This window comes from Aquarana catesbeiana, linkage group LG08 (genome assembly GCF_042186555.1).
Source record: "Aquarana catesbeiana isolate 2022-GZ linkage group LG08, ASM4218655v1, whole genome shotgun sequence".
In the NCBI taxonomy this organism is placed as follows: Eukaryota; Metazoa; Chordata; class Amphibia; order Anura; family Ranidae; genus Aquarana; species Aquarana catesbeiana.
The window spans coordinates 303,529,035-303,549,651 of NC_133331.1; the positions used below are offsets into that span (position 1 = coordinate 303,529,035).

Sequence of the window (20,617 nt, forward strand, 5' to 3'; positions counted from 1 at the left end):
ATAAACAAAATAGCGACAGCGGAAAAAAAATCATGTGCACATCAATCAATAAATGAAAAAACAATGTCCATAAGACCATTAGTGTCCATATACAAATAAAATAAAATGAGCAGCGTTTTCTTTAGATGTGATAGAAAAAATATGTGAGTTATAATCCACAGCAGGTATCAAGGCCCAGATATTCAGCCTTAAAATGTCCACAAATGAAAGACAGCTCGATGTAAACTCTGAATGTGATAACCCTTACCGGAAACCGGTGGACCCCCTAAAGAGCAGGGTCATACGAGCAGACAGATATAGCCCTCTGCGGGGACACTTGAATCCTCTGGTATCTCGAGTTCTTTGGTTGCCTTGAGCGGACCGCTCAAGGCTGTGGATTATAACTCACATATTTTTTGTATCACATCCAAAGAAAACGCTGCTCATTTTATTTTATTTGTATTTGGACACTAATGGTCTTATGGACATTGTTTTTTCATTTGTTGATTGACGTGCACATGATTTTTTTTCAGCTGTCGCTATTTTGTTTATTTCACAATTCATTTATGTACACATCACCTGAAGGAGTTTAGGATGCTCAGGATGCACTCTTGATTCGGGTGTGTCCTGGTTTTCTGTATGGTATTGGTTCACACTATTTCTTACATAAGAAATATTTAATGTAGCGCAACTTTTCTTACTTTGAGATCAGGAACATAATCAAAACATAAGCCAGGGTTTGTAATCAGGAAGCCAGAGATCAGCGTAGTTGGAAGCCAAAGATCAGGAACCAGAAGGGACGTCAGTCGGGCAAAGTCTTTATCAGGAACTCAGAAACACTCAGGATATGTTAAATAGGGCGAAGGCACGAAAGACATGAACAAGGCAGTTTAAACAGCCAGAAGGGGTTGGCTGTAGGCTGGACTGATGAGGCAGATAATGGTAACCAGGTGAGCCACTGTGGAAACAATGAGTGGCTGGTAATTAACCGACAGCTGAGCAGCCTTGAGCACTGAGAAGAGAGCTTCTAGAAGCCCAGCCCTGACAAAGGGAAGGTCTGCCTGAGAAAGAATGGGTGGATGTACTGGCCCCTTTCCTGACTGCAGATCCTCAACTGGTGAATTGTGATTTGGTCTCAGAGTCAGCATGGGACTATACTAGGGTTGCCACCTCATCCCTTTAAACCCGAACACATATGAATTACACAGTTGCTGAGGTTAATTTAATGCAAATAAGGCACAAAGTGAGTTTAATTACCTCCTTAATTAGCCACAGAGCCTGTGTCATTAATATGTGTTCCATTTTAAAGGGATGAGGTGGCAACCCTAGATTATACATTGCTAAAGGCAGAAATACTAGCCAGGTTGGGAGTGACTGTTGCTTTGAGGGTGAGCCGAGTTCATGGCTGATGCTTTGACAGGGCTAAGCCTGCCTGTGTGCAGCTCTATCATCTAATGCAGGGGGTCTCCAAACTTTTCAAAGGGCCAGTTTTATTGTCCTACTAAGGCTAGCAAAGGGCCACATTTGTCCCTCGGACTGCAGTTTGGAGACCCCTGATCTAATGCACCTGTTCCAGCAGGACAGGACTCTGTGCAGGCCAGTAAAGTTCCTCCACCCCAAACTTGCTCATCCATGTCTTTATGGACCTTGCTTTGTGCACTGGTCCAAATCATTTGGTGGAGGGGGGATTATGGTGTTTTGTTGTTTTCCAGGGTTTGGCCCCTTAGTTCCAGTGAAGGGAACTCGGAAGACATCAGCATACCAAGACATTTTGGACAGTTTCATGCTCCCAACGTTGTGGGAACAGTTTAGGGATGGCCCCACAAGACTGCCCACCAGTGCACAAAGCAAGGTCCATAAAGACATAGATGAGGGAGTTTGGGGTGGAGGAACTTGTCTGGCCTGTGCAGAGTCCTGACCTCAACCCGATAGGACACCTTTGGGATGAATTAGAGCAGAGATTGCAAGCCAGGCCTTCTCGTCCAACATCAGTGCCTGACCTCACAAATGCTCTTTTGGAAGAATGGTCAAACATTCCCATAGACACACTCCTAAACCTTGTGGACAGCCTTCCCAGAAGAGTTGAAGCTGTTGTAACTGCAAAGGATGGGCCAACTCAATATTGAACAGACATCCACCAGCCTCTCTGACCAGCTGCTTAATAAACAAGTACCCGCCCTCTACTATTAACCCGCTCCTAAACCTGCACCAGGCTGACTCGTCTACAACAGAACTCTTCATACTATGGCCCTCCAGATGTTCAGGAACTACAATTCCCACCATGCCTGGTCATGTCTGTGAATGTCCGAGTATTACAATGCCTCATGGGACGTGTAGTTCTGCAACAGCTGGAGGACCGAAGTTTGGAGATCCCTGATCTACAACATCAATAAGGAAGCTCACTCATATGAATTCTCTGGTGTTGCAAAAGGTTTCCTTTCCTAGTGAAAGATTTCCCACACTCTGAACATGAATAAGGCTATTCACCCGTATGAATTTTCTGATGTTCAACAAGATTATTTTTCCTAATCAAAGATTTCCTACACTGAACATGATTATGGACGCTCACCTGTGTGAAAACTCTGATGTATAACAAGATGTCCTTTCCTAGTGAAAGATTTCCCGCACTCTGAACATGAATAAGGACGTTCACCTGTGTGAATTCTCTGGTGTTCATCAAGTCCTCCTTTCTGAGTGAAAGATTTCCCGCACTCTGAACATGAATAAGGACGCTCACCTGTGTGAATTCTAAGATGTTTAACTGGGCTTCTTTTTTCAGGGAAAGATTTCCCGCACTCTGAACATGAGTAAGGATGCTCACCTGTGTGAATTCTAAGATGTTTAACAAGGTCTGCTTTGTCAGTGAAAGATTTCCCGCACTCTGAACATGAATAAGGAAGCTCACCAGTGTGAATTCTCTGATGTTTACCAAAGTATGCTTTGTCAGTGAAAGATTTCCCGCACTCTGAACATGAATAAGGACGCTCACCTGTGTGAATTCTAAGATGTCTAACAAGAGGTCCTTTATGATTGAAAGATTTCCCGCACTCTGAACACGAATAAGGACGCTCACCTGTGTGAACTCTCTGGTGCTGAATAAGTTTTCCTTTCTGAGTCAAAGATTTCCCGCACTCTGAACACGAATAAGGACGTTCACCTGTGTGAATTCTCTGGTGCTGAATAAGATTTATTTTCCGAGGGAAAGATTTCCCGCACTCTGAACATGAGAAGGGACGCTCACCCGTGTGGGTTCTCTGGTGTTGAATAAGATTTCCTTTCTGAGCGAAAGATTTCCCGCACTCTGAACATGAAAAGTGATGCTCACCTGTGTGAATTTTCTGATGTGTAAAAAGGTCTGCTTTGCCAGTGAAAGATTTCCCGCACTCTGAACATGAATGGGGACGCTCACCTGTGTGAATTCTAAGATGTCTAACAAGAGGTCCTTTATGATTGAAAGATTTCCCGCACTCTGAACACGAATAAGGACGTTCACCTGTGTGAATTCTCTGGTGCTGAATAAGATTTCCCTTCAAAGTGAAAGATTTCCCGCACTCTGAACATGAGAAGGGACGCTCACCCGTGTGGGTTCTCTGGTGTTGAATAAGATTTCCCTTCAAAGTGAAAGATTTCCCGCACTCTGAACATGAGAATAGATTGTCACCTCGGTGATCTCCTTCATGGGGTGAGGAAGATTCCTCGGGATTAGAAGGATCTGTTGATCGATCTGCAGTGTGAGATCTTACATGGATATTTACAATCATAGTATGTGATTGATGAGAAGATTCCCCCTGATCAGAGGGATCCATTGATGTCTCCGGACAGGAAGGTCTGTAATGTATATTTTGTGTATTTGGATTTTCTCCTGGAGGATCCTGTGTGATGACATTATCTTCTGACTTACAATCAGCAGATAATAGAAGATGTCTCTCCGAGGAATTCCTGACATCACATCCATCTGTTGGAAAGAAGTAAAAAAATATAATAAATCTCAGTAGATGACAAATAACTGGAGTTTTAGCTCCTCCTCCCCGTCGGTGGAATAAGTGGAAATGCCGATCTCACAGCTGGGCTCCTGTTCTCCCTCCAAAATCAATCAGAAAAGTCTTCACACCGAGTCCATATATGATCTGCTAATTCTATTATAATAAATAGCTATGACTGAGGCTTCATTATCCAAAATGCGTTAGTGGATTGTTACTACATCGGATTGGCTGGATTTTATATGATGAAGAGTTTGCAGATCATATATGGACTCCAAGCTGAGTCAGCAAGAAAAAAAAGTCACGTTGGTCTAACAGTCAACACTTTCACAGAGCTCTGGCATGGAACTGGGTACAACTGTAACATCAAAATATGGAAAAAAAACCTTCCTCCAAGATTTACAATGCTGGTGTCCTGGGGTGGCTCCATCCCTTCTCCATCAGTGTGGAGACAACCTAAGCTGTTAGTGCAATGGTTTATTAAAGGGTTAGATCACCTCCACAGAAGAACTGTAAAGCTGAACTAACACCAGATCCCCTCCCCACCCTCCAGGACCCCGCTTTACATGTGATGGCTCTGACCAATCAGAATCCATCTGGTCCATCCTGGCAGCTCAGTATGGAGAAGACAGAGCAGTGGGGTATTTCATATCCCCTGACAATTGGAGTGGTATATATATATATATATACACTGTATTCAGTAGAGCTAGATCCGTTCCTCTTATTCTCTTCCTACTGACAGGCAGGCAGGTGTTTTTACAGTATTTACAGCTACCTGAAAAAAATTGCTGGTGTTCTTTTGATCCTATTAGTACCACACGCAGGCAGCTACAGTATTTACAGTTAGTGTAGTGCAGCCTCTGCACAGTGTGCACCTAAAGCTACCTAAAGACAATTGCTGTTGTTCTGATCCTATTAATACCTCAGGCAGGCAGCTGCAGTATTTACAGTTAGTGTAGTGCGTCCTCTGCACAGTGTGCACCTAAAGCTACCTGAAGACAATTGCTGTTGTTCTGATCCTATTAGTACCACAGGCAAACCGCTGCAGTATTTACAGTTAGTGTACTGTGTCCCCTGCACAGTGTGCACCTAAAGCTACCTGAAGCAAATTGGTGGTGTTCTTCTGATCCTATTACTACCACAGGCAGGCAGCTGCAGTATTTACAGTTAGTGTACTGTGTCCTCTGCACAGTGTGCACCTAAAGCTACCTGAAGACAATTGCTGTTGTTCTGATCCTATTAATACCACAGGCAGGCAGCTGCAGTATTTACAGTTAGTGTAGTGCGTCCTCTGCACAGTGTGCACCTAAAGCTACCTGAAGACAATTGTTGGTGTTCTACTAATAATATTAGAGGCAGGCAGTTGATTCTGCTAGCTGCAGTATCAGTATATATATATATATATATATATATATATATATATATATATATATATATACACACATTATTATTATTATACGAGATTTATATAGCGCCAACAGTTTACTCAGCACTTTACAATGTATAAGGGGGACAACACAATTACAGTACAGTTCAATACAAAAGGTACAGGAGGGCCCTGCTCGTAGAGCTTACATTCTAAAGGGAGGGGGTGGTGGTACAAAAGGTAATAGCTGCAGGCCATTAGTATGTCTGGAAGGCCAACAAGGAGAGGCAGACAGTCACAAACCCATAAAAGAGGGTAAGCAGGCTCTGTGTCTAGAGGCAACAGTGCTGGTCATGGAGACGGTGCATCCTCATCAGCACATGGCCGTGGGACACGCTTGTCCTTTTTTTCAGCAGCTTGCCGTGTTGAGCCGCAACATGCGGAAGACATGGTAGAGTGGATGACCAAGCCGTCCTCATCCTTCTCATCCTCTCTCACCCAGGCTCAGGGTACTTTGTCTCGCAAAGCAGCTGCCAACGCGGCCTCTTCCCTTGGCTCAATGGCATCAGTCACTCCTTCCCTAGCCCCACCATGTTCTCCTGAGGAGTCCCCCGAACTGTTTGACCACAGTGTTGGGTACATGCTAGAGGAGGATGCCCAGCGTTTTGAAGGCTCTGATGATAGTACCCAGCTAGAGGAAGGCAGTACCGTGAGCCCAGAGAGAGGGTGTGCCCAAGAAGGACAGCAATTTGGCAGTCATGTTCCCCCAGCTGCAGCATACTGCCACGTTTGCTCCAGTGATGAAGAGTGAGGGGATGATGAGGTCACTGACTCCACCTGGGTGCCTGATAGGAGAGAGGAGGAGGAGGAGGCACATCTCCAACGAGGCAGGATGCCCTCCAGTGGCCAGCTTAAGGGCAGCACACCAACTGCATCACTATGCAGAGCTCCGCATGTGCAGGGCGCTGCCGTCTCTGCACGTTATTCCAAAAGTTCTTTGGTGTGGGCCTTTTTTGAGACGAGTGCATCAGATCCTACCGCTGCTATTTGCAACATATGTCTCAAGCGTATCTCGCGTGGCAAAAACATCACCTGCTTGGGCACCACATGCTTGACCAGACATATGTTGACTTGCCATGCAGTTCGTTGGCAAGCGTACCTAAAACACCCACACCAAAGAACAAAGCGGACCTCTCCTTGCTCCTCATCAGCTGGGATCTCCAGCCCCACTATACCTTCAGTCCTCTCTGAAACCTGCACTGAGAGGAATGAAGGTATAGATTTAGGTGTGTCACAGCCAAGTACTTGCAGGCAATCTGCTATCGGTACACCGACGTCAGATTGTACCAGGCAAATTTCCCTGCCCCAGCTGCTGCACCACCAAAAGAAGTTTGCTCCCAGCCATCCACATGTCCAGCCGTTGAATGCTAGCATTTCAACTGCTGCCTTTTCAGTTGGTAGACTCTGCCCCCTTCTGTGAGTTTGTGGAATGTGCGGTTCCTCAGTGGCAGGTTCCCAAATGCCACTTTTTCTCACGGAAGGCGATTCCGGCTCTCTATCGGCATGTGGAAGGCAATGTCTTGGCCTCGCTTGACAGGGCAGTCAACAGTAAGGGGCATATTACCGCTGACTCATGGTCCAGCAGGCATGGACAGGGACGTTACCTATCTTTCACCGCGCACTGGGTGACTCTTTTGGCAGCTGGGAAGGATGCAGGACAGGGTGCAGTAGTGTTGGAGGTTGTTCCGCCTCCACGCCTCCAAAATACTACTAGTGGTGACTAGTGGGCTATGATCAGGGATGCATGCACTGTCCTGTCACCATTTGAGGAGGCCACGAGGATGGTGAGCAGTGAAAGTGCATGCATCAGTGACACTGTCCCTCTTGTCCACCTGTTGGAGCACACGCTGCGTGGAATAATGGACAGGGCACTTGAGGCAGAACAGAGGGAGGAAGAGGAGGACTTCCTTACCTCTCAAGTCCCCCTTTATCCAGACAGTGTTCCTGTGTGGCCGCCGATCACACAGGAAGAGAATGAGGAGGAGGATTGTGTCAGCATGGAGGTGGAGCCTGGCACTCAGCAGCAGTTTTCAAGGAATCATTTACAGTCTGAAGAAACCCATGGACTTGTACGTGGCTGGGAGGAGGTGGCTGCGGATCATGTCATCCTTAGTGACCCAGATGACTCTGGCCCAAATGCCTCAGCAAACCTACTCTGCATAGCCTCCCCGATCCTGCAAAGCCTGCGGAAGGATCCTCGTATTCGTGGTATCAAGGGGAGGGATGATTACTGGCTAGCAACCCTCCTTGATCCATGTTACAAGGGTAAGGTTGCGGACCTTAGCTTGCCATCGCAGAGGGAGCAGAGGATGAAACATCTTTGGGAGGCCTTGCAGAAAGGTTTGTGCAATTTCCTGGTCCTCCTGGACAACGTGTTGCTGAGGCTTCGGTCAGTCACAGAAGAAGCGGTGGAGAAGGTGGCCATCTGACCGATGCATTCTGTAGCCGTATTCCGTAACCGATTGATTTTTTTTTAATGTGAGATCCCTTCAAGACTGCCTATGCTGATGCTGAGTGACAATCCTCTTCCTCCTCAATGTTCATGCTGATAGCTTGTAAGAGCATTTTTGGTTCTGGGCACCGCCACCAGTGGCCAAGGCCCAATTTTTATGCCCTTTTTTAACAGGGGAGTGTAATTACAATTTTTGATGCAATACTTTGCAGCAGGGCTCATTCCTGCACTCCAACTAGAGTATCCATGAGGGGTTGCAGTGTTGTGGCACCAGCACCAGTGCCCAAGGGCCAATTTTTCAGCCCCTGTTTAACAGGGGCGCTTAATTACAATTTTTGATGCCATTCTTTGCAGCAGGGCTCATTCCTTCGCTCCAACTATAGCATCTGTGAGGGGTTGCAGTGTTGTGGCACCAGTGCCTAAGGCCCAATTTTTCTGCCCCTGTTCAACAAGGACATGTAATTACAATTCTTGATCTAATATTTCACAGCAGGGCCCATTCCTGCGCCCACCAAGAGTAATGCCCTTTATACACGGTCACACAAAGTTGTCAGAAAATCCAATCGTTCTGAAAGCGGTGACGTAAGACATGTACGTCGGGACTATAAACGGGGCAGTAGCCAATAGCTTTCGTCTCTTAATTTATTCTGAGCATGCGTGGCACTTTGTGCGTCGGATTTGTGTACACACGATCGGAATTTCCGACAACGGATTTTGTTGTCAGAAAATTTTATAGCAAGCTCTCAAACTTTGTGTGTCGGAAATTCCTATGGAAAATGTGTGATGAAGCCTGCACACGGTCGGAATTTCCGACAACAAGGTCCTATCACACATTTTCCATCGGAAAATCCTATTGTGTGTACATGGCATAACTGTGAGGGCTTACAGTGTTGTGGCAACACCACCACCACCAAAAGGCCCAATTTTTCTGCCCCTGTTCATCAGGTGCATGTAATTACAATTCTTGATCTAATATTTCACAGCAGGGCCCTGTGAGGGCTTACAGTGTTGTGGCAACACCAACACCTATGGCCCCAATTTCTGCAGAGTATATAGGGCAGGCCCGTACTTTCAATCATCCAACTTACAAACGACTCCTACTTGCAAACGGAAGGAGACAACAGGAAGTGAGATGAAATCTACCCCTAGGAAGGGAAATTCTCTCCTGTAAGAGTTAATATGGGAAAAACGTGTCTCCTCTTCACTGATGCTTTATCACCAATGCTTGTTTCACTAAAAACCCCAAATTTAAAAAAAACATTTGTCATTGGGACAGAAAGTGAGGTGAAATCTTCTGAAGAGGAGCCCAGACAGCAAAACAAATGTCACAGGGGTGATAAGCACGGGAGACACGTGCTACTTTACAGGCATACTATAGACACCCCCCAGTTATGATATTTAAAGGAATATTTCACTTTAAGCATCATTAAAATCACTGCTCCCGAAAAAATGGCCGTTTTTGAAACTTTTTTTTGCATTGATACATGTCCCCTGGGGCAGGACCCGGGTCCCCAAACCCTATTTAGGACAATAACTTGCATATTAGCCTTTAAAATTAGCACTTTTGATTTCGAACGTTCGAGTCCCATAGACTTTAATGGGGGTTCTAAAGTTTGCGCAAACTTTTAGTGCGTTCGCAGGTTCTGGTGCAAACCGAACTGGGGGGTGTTCGGCTCATCCCTAATGAACACTGACAGGAGCCACTAATGGGCACTGATAGGCTGCATTAATGGGCACTGATAGGTGGCACTAATGAGCATTGAGCACTGATAGGCAGCATTGATGGCCACTGATAGGCTGCACTGATGAGGAGGCACTGAGAGGTGGCATTGATGAGCAATTGTTGGTGGCACTAATAGGCGGCATTGATGAGCACTGATAGGCAGATCTCATAGGCTGCACTGGTGGACACTGATAGGTGGCATTGATGAGCACTGATAGGCAGCAATGATGAGCACTTATAGGCTGCACTAATCGGAGGCACTAATGGGCACTGATAGGTGGCATTGACAGGCAGCACTGATGGGCACTGATATGCTGCACTGATAGGCGGCACTGATGGGCATTGAGCACTGATAGGCAGCATTGATGAGGAGGCACTGATAGGTCGCATTAATGAGCAATGATTGGTGGTGCTGATAGGCGGCATTGATGAGTACTGACAGGCAGCAATCATAGACTGCACTGGTGGGCACTGATAGGCAGCATTGATGAGCAATCATAGGCGGCACTGATGGGCATTGATAGGCAGCATTGATGGGTACTGATAGACAGCACTGATAAGCTGCACTGGTAGGGGGCATTGATGAGCATGTATGTTAGCCCAACCTTGAAAGAACAATTACACGCTTTGAATCTAAGTGGTCGCCTGCAGCTGCAATGTTCAGCTAACATCTCTCTTTCTACCAAGACCTCTGGAGTGCATTCTATTCTTGAAATATATATATATAAATTGTGTTTTATAGTTTGCCCCCCTACTTTTGTCCCTGTCCCCCCATGTGCCCCCCTAAATATGAAAGCTGGAGACACCACTGCTTACAGGTACTGAAAGTGTCCAAAGGATGGAGATGGCCAGCTTGGTACGGATCACAACTCAGCACTAGGGATGAGCTTCGAGTTCGAGTCGAACTCATGTTCGACTCGAACATTGGCTGTTCGCAAGTTCGCCGAACAGCGAACAATTTGGGGTGTTCGCGGCAAATTCGAATGCTGCGGAACACCCTTTAAAAGTCTATGGGAGAAATCAAAAGTGCTAATTTTAAAGGCTAATATGCAAGTTATTGTCATAAAAAGTGTTTGGGGACCTGGGTCCTGCCCCAGGGGACATGGATCAATGCAAAAAAAAGTTTTAAAAACGGCCGTTTTTTCAGGAGCAGTGATTTTAATAATGCTTGAAGTCAATCAATAAAAGTGTAATATCCCTTTAAATTTCGTACCTGGGGGGTGTCTATAGTATGCCTGTAAAGGGGCTCATGTTTCCTGTGTTTAGAACAGTCTGACAGCAAAATGACATTTTGAAGGAAAAAACTCATTTAAAACTACCCGCGGCTATTGCATTGCCGACAATACACATAGAAGTTCATTGATAAAAACGGCATGGGAATTCCCCAAAAGGGGAACCCCGAACGAAAATAAAAAAAAAAAATGACGTGGGAGTCCCCCTAAATTCCATACCAGGCCCTTCAGGTCTGGTATGAATTTTAAGGGGAACCCCGCGCCAAAAAAAAAAAAAAAAACGGCGTGGGGTCCCCCCAAAAATCCATACCAGACCCTTATCCGAGCACGCAAACCTGGCAGGCCGCAGGAAAAGAGGGGGGACGAGAGTGCGGCCCCCCCTCCCTCCTGAACCGTACCAGGCCACATGCCCTCAACATTGGGAGGGTGCTTTGGGGTAGCCCCCCAAAACACCTTGTCCCCATGTTGATGAGGACAAGGGCCTCATCCCCACAACCCTGGCTGGTGGTTGTGGGGGTCTGCGGGCGGGGGGCTTATCGGAATCTGGAAGCCCCCTTTAACAAGGTGACCCCCAGATCCCGCCCCCCCCCGTGTGAAATGGTAAGGGGGTACTTATACCCCTACCATTTCACGAAAAAAGTGTCAAAAATGTTAAAAATGACAAGAGACAGTTTTTGACAATTCCTTTATTTAAATGCTTCTTCTTTCTTCTATCTTCCTTCATCTTCTGGTTCTTCTGGTTCTTCTGGTTCTTCTGGCTCTTCTGGTTCTTCCTCCGGCGTTCTCGTCCAGCATCTCCTCCGCGGCGTCTTCTATCTTCTTCTCCTCGGGCCGCTCCGCACCCATGGCATGGGGGGGGCTCCCGCTCTTCTCTTCTTCTTTTCTTCTCTTCTTCATTTTCTTCTCCGGGCCGCTCCGCAATCCATGCTGGCATCATGGAGGGAGGCTCCCGCTGTGTGACGGCGCTCCTCGTCTGACAGTTCTTAAATAACGGGGGGGCGAGGCCACCCGGTGACCCCGCCCCCTCTGACGCACGGGACATGACGGGACTTCCCTGTGGCATTCCCCGTGACGTCACAGGGAAGTCCCGTCAAGTCACCGTGCGTCAGAGTGGGGCGGGGTCACCGGGTGGCCCCGCCCCCCGTTATTTAAGAACTATCAGACGAGGAGCGCCGTCACACAGCGGGAGCCTCCCTCCATGCCAGCATGGATTGCGGAGCGGCCCGGAGAAGAAAATGAAGAAGAGGAGAAAAGAAGAAGAGAAGAGCGGGAGCCTCCCCCCCATGCCATGGGTGCGGAGCGGCCTGAGGAGAAGAAGATAGAAGACGCCGTGGAGGAGATGCTGGACGAGAATGCCGGAGGAAGAACCAGAAGAGCCAGAAGAATCAGACGAACCAGAAGATGAAGGAAGATAGAAGAAAGAAGAAGCATTTAAATAAAGGAATTGTCAAAAACTGTCTCTTGTCATTTTTAACATTTTTGACACTTTTTTCGTGAAATGGTAGGGGTACTTATGTACCCCCTTACCATTTCACACAGGGGGGGGCCGGGATCTGGGGGTCACCTTGTGAAAGGGGGCTTCCAGATTCCGATAAGCCCCCCGCCCGCAGACCCCCACAACCACCGGCCAGGGTTGTGGGGATGAGGCCCTTGTCCTCATCAACATGGGGACAAGGTGTTTTGGGGGGCTACCCCAAAGCACCCTCCCAATGTTGAGGGCATGTGGCCTGGTACGGTTCAGGAGGGAGGGGGGCCGCACTCTCGTCCCCCCCTCTTTTCCTGCGGCCTGCCAGGTTGCGTGCTCGGATAAGGGTCTGGTATGGATTTTTGGGGGGACCCCACGCCGTTTTTTTTTTTTTTTTGGCGCGGGGTTCCCCTTAAAATCCATACCAGACCTGAAGGGTCTGGTATGGAATTTAGGGGGAACCCCACGTCATTTTTTTTTTTTAATTTTGGCCGGGGTTCCCCTTAATATCCATACCAGACCTGAAGGGCCTGGTATGGAATTTAGGAGGACTCCCACGTCATTTTTTTTTTAAATTTTGGTTCGGGGTTCCCCTTTGGGGAATTCCCATGCCGTTTTTATCAATGAACTTCTATGTGTATTGTCGGCAATGCAATAGCCGCGGGTAGTTTTAAATGAGTTTTTTCCTTCAAAATGTCATTTTGCTGTCAGACTGTTCTAAACACAGGAAACATGCGCCCCTTTACAGGCATACTATAGACACCCCCCAGGTACGAAATTTAAAGGGATATTACACTTTTATTGTTTGACTTTAAGCATTATTAAAATCACTGCTCCTGAAAAAACGGCCGTTTTTAAAACTTTTTTTTGCATTGATCCATGTCCCCTGGGGCAGGACCCAGGTCCCCAAACACTTTTTATGACAATAACTTGCATATAAGCCTTTAAAATTAGCACTTTTGTTTATTCATGTTCGTGTCCCATAGACTTTAACGGTGTTCGCGTGTTCGAACGAACTTTTTTCCTGTTCGCATGTTCTGGTGCGAACCGAACAGGGGGGTGTTCGGCTCATCCCTACTCAGCACATGGAAAAGATAGAAACTACCACACTCACTTTGCAAGGCCTTGCACACCGTGGTTCTAAGCATAGCCCCTAGGAGGGTTCTGGTCTGCAGTGGGCCCAAACATAGGAGCCCAGCCAGGTGCCAAGCTTCCCTTATCTACAGAACCTCTGTCACCCGTCACCACCATTCTCTCTGCCCCGAACTGGAGGCTCCTTCTTATCACTTTTCACTCCATGACATCAAGACTTAATTGAATTGTACATTCTGTTCCCCAGTTCTCCCCAACAAACTGTAAAGTTTCTTCTCTTCCAAATTAACACAGACAGTTACTCTTACACAATAGGTTCTTTAATTCAATGATTCTCAACCTCAGTCCTCAAGTACCCCCAATGGGCCATGTTTGGGGAACTTCCCTTAGATAAAATAGCTCTTATCAATTCCATGTCATTGATATTGATTTAAAGCAGCTGTGCAAAGTAAACAAAAAAACCTGAAAACATGGCCCATTGGGGGTACTTGAGGACTGAGGTTGAGAACCATACATACAACATACAGGGATATACAATGTAATACTGACATAAAATCACACACATAGGTTGGACTTGTGTTTTTTTTCAACCTCGCCTACTATGTAACTATGTAAATACTGCTTTAGTGAATAAAGTTATATTTACCGTTCTGTCCAGGTTCCATAGAAGTACATTTGAGCGATATACAGAATCACAATTGCATTTCCTCTCTCTCTAATAATAATGTACCGGATTTGGCTGTGCGGCGTTGTCCAAACTTTTTATAGCTTAGTTGCATCCCAGTAAATAGCATCAAAAGTCCAGTCCTTGGAACCAGTACTGGGGCAAGGTCTTCCAGTGCCCAGGGCAAAGATGCCAAACTGCACCCACTAATCATTCATTATGTGCAAGTTTAGGGGATCCTACACTGATCAGTCACTCCCTTGTCTCACTATCACTACTCCTATCAGCCTTGTAACAGAAGGAAGGCGCCCCCATCTCTACAGTAAACCATTGCGCCCAGGGCAGCCACACCCCCTGCCCACCCCTTGTCCCGGCCCTGCTTGGAACCCATCCAGGGGTACTGCTAAGGGGAAACTTCACCACAAAGTTCAGTTCTTTACAGCGTCCTCACTGATCACCTCCCATACAGGAACAGACCACGAGGTCCGATCCGGTTCAGAATCAGGAAGTGACACATGCAGGGGAAGGAACATCACAGCACCAAGTGTTAACTCTTACCACACCACACATTAACACTTTAGTAGGCAAACAAATATTTAACCTTTTAGAACCTGCCTATAGGATGATGTGAAGATCTGATAATTATCTAACTTTTTTTTTACACTACAATCCTTATACTTAGAAGTAAAATGAGACTTTGACCTGTTTTTTTCCACAATGTCTGTTACCTACCTGTGTCAAAAGGTAGAGAAATGTCCTCCTGTTCACTTTTCGTAATCATCCCAACCTCCTCCGTGAATGGCTGATCACCCCCCACATACGTCTCTACTTCTTCTTCTTTAACCTCAGCTTTTATATTAATCCGTTCTTCACCCTACACCAAAAACAATAGAAAACATCTATTAAATTCAACTCAAGGCAGACATAAAGGACACACATTCAGTATGTAACTTCCATTGGAAGAACACAAGGATGAAGAGGACCTGCAACGTGTCTGGGCTTAAGACCCACAGAGGAAAAGAATGGGGGGTGAAAAATGTAGGCCGCTCAAAGTAGCTAGGGATGGGGGGTGTAGGTAACAAAGGCTGCACTTCAGATGTTGAAGTAAAACAAGAGACTACACAGAAGAACGTCATCTCATGGCTTAGAATATATATTTAGGTCAAGATGCCCAGCCCCACCTACCTGATGATGGTGAGGGATGGTGTGATCCTCCTGTATGGAATCCCAGGAACACAGAAGAGGGGGAAATCTCTCACCCTAAACCCCAAAGATGAACAATATATAAATAGAGAAAGAGATTTAATAGAAAAATATCATCTCGTAGCTTAGAATACTTTTATGTTGTAATTGCTCAGTCCCATCTCTACCTGATGATGGTGAGGGATGGTGTGATCCTCCTGTGTGGAATCCTGGGAATAAAGAGTATCACCCTCTACCATAGACTGCTGATCCCCGGATTTCTCTTCTTTTTCTACTTTAACCTCAACTTTGATGTCTTTCAGTTGTTCACCCTAAACCCCAAATATGATAAAACGGATTTATAAAAGGAAACAAGAGATGAAATAAAAGAATGTTATTTTGAAGCGTAGAATTCTACACTGTATTTGAGTTCTAATTGCTCAGTCCCACCTACCTGATGATGGTGAGGGATGGTGTAACCTTCCTGTGTGGAATCCCGGGAATACAGAGGACGGGGACATCTCTCTGGTGGGTTCCTGGTATTAGGTGGCTCCACCATATTCTTGTGTCCTTCTGAAAACTCCTCCATCACTCCATGCATTTCATCCTCCTCTTTATACTCTTCTTTAACATCAATATTATCATCCCCGAGGTTTCCACTCTGAATATATAATAAAACATTCATTGTAACAAACATGCTGTGTATAAATCAGAACTACCAATAATTGTCAATCATCTACCTGATGATGGTGGGGGATGGTGTGATCTTCCTGTGTGGAATCCCGGGAATACAGAGGACGGGGACATCTCTCTGGTGGGTTCCCATTACTGGATCCATCTGTAGGAAACACACACACTGACTGAATACATTGTTTCTATGTGTTTATCAGATGATGGGGGATCTAGGTGGACCCTCCGTACTGCTCTCTCCTTTACAATAAAGTCTCCTCTTACCCGGTGATGTGAGGGGCGGCTGATTCTCCAACATGACGTCCTTGTAGAGATCCTTGTGTTCTTCTAAATAAATTAATATTATTACTTCCTCTGCTGCCAGTTCCAACAATGTTTTCTTTTTACTTCCTCACCCCTCTCCCAGGAGTAAGGATGAGCTCCGGCGTGTTCGCATGGCGCACGTGCCGAGCCCGCCAGGAAGTCGGCACGGCGCAGCGCTAATCACAGGCAGGGAGACATTTCCCGATCTCTGCAGCCGCACATCGGGAAATGTCTCACTGCTTGTGATTAGCGCTGCCCCGTGCCGACTTCCTGGCGGGCTCGGCACGTGCGCCATGCGAACACGCCGGAGCTCATCCCTACCCAGGAGTAATGTCTAGTTCCTATCCTGTAGATTCACCTTGTGATGTCACAGGAAACATGTGACCAGGAAGCAGGAAATGGGGGGCGGGAAAGTGAAGTGAATAGGAGGAGCTGCAAGCAGATCACACGTTATTACCCTGAAGAGATCTCCCTCCCTCTGTCCATCTTCTTTTATATTATATCCTCTCTGTATAACTCCCTGTATACCTCTCTCTCTCTGTATATCTCCCTGTATACCCCTCTCTCTCTCTCTGTATATCTCCCTGTATACCCCTCTCTCTGTGTATCTCCCTGTATACCCCTCTCTCTGTGTATCTCCCTGTATACCCCTCTCTCTCTGTATATCGCCCTGTACACTAGTGGCGGCTGGTGCTCAAAATTTTTGGGGGGCGCAAACAAACTGAAAACATTTTGGAAAAAAAACATCAATTGCACCCACTGTGCCCATCAATTGCAGCCACTGTGCCCATCAAACGCAGCCACTGTGCCCATCAATTGCAGCCACTGTGTCATCAAATGCTGCCACTGTGCTTATCAAATGCTGCCAGTGTGCCCATTAAATGCTGCCAGTGTGCCCATCATATGCTGCCACTGTGCCAAATCCTGCCAGTGTGCCCATTAAATGCTGCCAATGTGCCCATTAAATGCTGCCAGTGTGACCCCTGCCCGCTCGCTGTTTGCCCTGCACTCACCCTGTCTTGGTGGGGCAGCGGGTGACGGCGACGAGCGGGTCCTTCATGGCTCCTGCGGGCACTTCTCGACACCGTTCTCATCTCTGACTCTCGTCCCGTCAGGCGTCCAATAGCGGCACCTGTTGTTTCAGCCAATCAGGTGACAGGTAGCCAGACCCGGTGCACCTGATTGGCTGAGAGGCGGGTCAGTGTTAGGGAAGCGATATATTCACTTTCCTAACATAACAATGAGTAATCAGCGAACGCACAGCAGTGCGCCCGCTGTTTACTCTTGTGGAAGCCTATTAGAGCCCACGGCTCTAATCAGCAAGCCTATTAGAGCCTATGGCTCTAATCAGGCGCTTCCAAAAGAAAAAAAACGCTGCTGTAATTCATATGCCCGTCGCCACATGAATAGGGGGCGGCAGCGGCGACCATAGATAGATTCCTGCAATGCAATAATCTATCTATGTGAGAGAGCAGGAGGGGGGAGGGAGGCGCTCCTGCGCCCTTTATGAACTCTCTGTATATCTTCTTGTATACCCCTCTCTCTGTATATCTCCCTGTACACCCCTCTCTCTGTATATCTCCCTGTACACCCCTCTCTCTGTATATCTCCCTGTACACCCCTCTCTCTGTATATCTCCCTGTACACCCCTCTCTCTGTATATCTCCCTGTATACCCCTCTCTCTGTATATCTCCCTGTACACCCCTCTCTCTGTATATCTCCCTGTATACCCCTCTCTCTCTGTATATCTCCCTGTATACTCCTCTCTCTCTGTATATATTCCTGTATACCCCTCTCTCTCTGTATATCTCCCTGTATACCCCTCTCTCTCTGTATATCTCCCTGTATACTCCTCTCTCTGTATATCTCCCTGTATACTCCTCTCTGTATATCTCCCTGTATACCCCTCTCTCTATATATCTCCCTGTATACCCCTCTCTCTGTATATCTCCCTGTATACCCCTCTCTCTGTATATCTCCCTGTATACTCCTCTCTCTGTGTATATCTCCCTGTATACCCCTCTCTCTCTGTATATCTCCCTGTATACCCATCTCTATCTCTCCCCTCCCCCTCTCTCTCCTCTCTCCCGCCTTCTATCTCTATCCCCTCTCTCTCCCCTCTCTCTCTCCCCCTGTCTCTCTCTCCTCTCTCTCCCCCTTTCTCTCTCTCTCCACCTTCTCTCCCCTTTCTCTCTCTCCCCTCTACCCCTCTCTCCCCTTTCTCTCTCTCCCCTTTCTCTCTCTCCCCTCTATCTCTCTCCCCCTCTCTCCCCTTTCTCTCTCTCCCCTCTATCTCTCTCCCCCCCTCTCTCTACCCCCTCTTTCTCTACCTTGATTGGGGGGGTGGGGGCTCTGCCACTGTGCATCAGCGTCGCGCATCCTATCTGGACGTGCGGCGTTCTATGAACGCTGTTGCGTCCACTTGTGTGGAAAACACGCTCGCGAGCAGACTCGGGGTTTCGGGGCCGGCTGGCCGGAAATTGGTTCCCGACCCACCTTGCCCCTCCCCCCTCTCCTGCTACGCGGCGTGACGTCGGTGGGTGGTCCCGTAGCGGCGCTCATAAGGGCGTCTTTCGGGCGGCATTTGGTCCATGAGGCTTCCCTCCACACACCTGTTTGCACCCGGCCTGGATTCACTTTTTCTCCCTCGTTGTTCCTTCTACACAAGTACATCATCACCATGTCCCTGGTCTTATATTCCCACTTCCCTACTGGCTTTGGCGGGTATTTCTTTCCTCTTGTCTTGTTCTTCATTCACTTGTCATTTCCATCACTTTGGTTGCTACCTCCACCACTCACTTTATTCTTCATCACGGATCCCCTTTTTTCACCCATGCACGTCACCACCTTTCATTGTGAACACCTTGGTTAACCCTCTTTTTATTTTACATTCAGGTTGCCTCCTGCGCCTATGCCTGCCCTGATTGATGCCCGTTGGGCGCCCCTGCTGAGATACCCACCCCAGCTCCTGGTTGAGAGTACTTTCGGTTGGCTTGTGCTACCCGACACTGCATCTCCACCACATGAACCTGAGTGAGTTTAGCTACAATTGGTTTGGGGGTTCTTAACTTTGCCCCATCCATCTCTATATCAGTTTTATCTTTTAACTTTATATCAATTCTATTACTCGTAGTTACATCAAGTGCTTGCTCCTGACGAGTGGCCCTTCAGCCACGAAACGCGTAGAGCTGCCATATATTATGCTTCTGATGAATTTATACAATATCGTACCAGCCAACACTTAATATCATATTCCTGGTTCAACGAGGCCAGAGGTCCTTGCAGGTCTTACCCTTGATTACATACCTATCCGAAATGTGTTATTGGTGCACTCTGGAGGCTATTGTTTGCCATACCGATGTGATATCCTATTATGATTAAGATGTACTGTATTACCCCTTGTATCATTTTATTATATTTATGCAACTTTTGTATCATTCTATCATGTTTATGTAATTTTACAAAATGCATTCCAATTGTTTTGTATGGCAACTAATAAATTCCAATTATGTTCACATATTTTACTCCCTTGCAACCACGTACTTCATTTAAAGTGCCCCCCCCCCGTCCTTTCCCTTTCTTGATTACAATAGGGATGGAAAATCAAAATAAAAATACTGAATCCCGGTTTTTGAAAGGCATGAGTAGGTAAAATCTGAGAAATAATTAAACAAAAGGGGGCATGTAACCTAGTAAGTGGCTGATTCAAAACGCATGGTTTTAAAAGTGTGCTGTATAAATCGAGCTTACCTCTAATTGGAAATCCCCTCCTATGGGACAAGAGGAGAGATGTATCCTCTCACTCTCACCGAGCATCTGGCAGAGAATGGTGGCTTCTGCCACATTCATATCTGTCTCCCGTTCCGGCGGCATCTAACGTCACCGCCGGAGCCCCGACGTCACTTTGGATGCTCGTGCGCATGCGCCCAATCCAAGAAAGGTGGAAGTGCCACGACACAAGTGCGTCATCACACAATTTGGAATTGGCCTCCACTGGGTGTTTCAGTTTTGCAGATAATAAACAAGTAATAATGGCTAGGAATTTCACAATTATCGTTGCCTAACTGACTAATGAGCTTCCTATATTGTTTATGTTCTTTGCTCCACTGTTTGTGATATGTATGCACAAACCTGTATTTACTATGACAATTACGAACGACTCTTTGTTGTATCATCCTTGTCTTTTCCATAATAAAACAAAATTTTTAACCGTGAAAAAAAAAAAAAATCACACCTTTAATTTAATAGAAAAAAATAGTACAGATCAGGAATATAGTCAAAACATAAGCCAGGGTTCAGAAGCCAAAACCGGTAATCAGAAGAGCCGGTAATCAGGAAGACAGAGATCAGCGTAGTCGGAAGCCAAAGATCAGGAACCAGAAGGGACGTCAGCCGGATCAACTTGCCACCTGGGCATGGTTCTCTGCT

General features: G+C 46.7%; 1 protein-coding gene across 2 annotated transcripts in view; it reads right to left on the minus strand.

Moving 5' to 3' along the window:
* Positions 1 to 632: 632 nt before the first annotated feature.
* The window catches only part of LOC141105085 (uncharacterized), a 41,261-nt gene continuing 21,276 nt past the window's right edge, over positions 633 to 20,617 (minus strand). Inside the window, exons 1-7 of one of the 2 annotated variants that reach the window (XM_073594929.1) lie at positions 16,150 to 16,346; positions 15,936 to 16,033; positions 15,650 to 15,856; positions 15,384 to 15,527; positions 15,199 to 15,273; positions 14,746 to 14,887; positions 633 to 3,934 (exon numbers count right to left, since the gene is read on the minus strand). In XM_073594929.1, coding sequence (XP_073451030.1) covers positions 2,535 to 3,934; positions 14,746 to 14,887; positions 15,199 to 15,273; positions 15,384 to 15,527; positions 15,650 to 15,856; positions 15,936 to 16,033; positions 16,150 to 16,183 — 2,100 coding nt within the window. In that variant the 5' untranslated portion in view covers positions 16,184 to 16,346 and the 3' untranslated portion in view covers positions 633 to 2,534. Of the gene's footprint in view, positions 3,935 to 14,745; positions 14,888 to 15,198; positions 15,274 to 15,383; positions 15,528 to 15,649; positions 15,857 to 15,935; positions 16,034 to 16,149; positions 16,347 to 20,617 lie in introns of those variants that run through there. The other variant, XM_073594928.1, reaches the window with a different exon arrangement.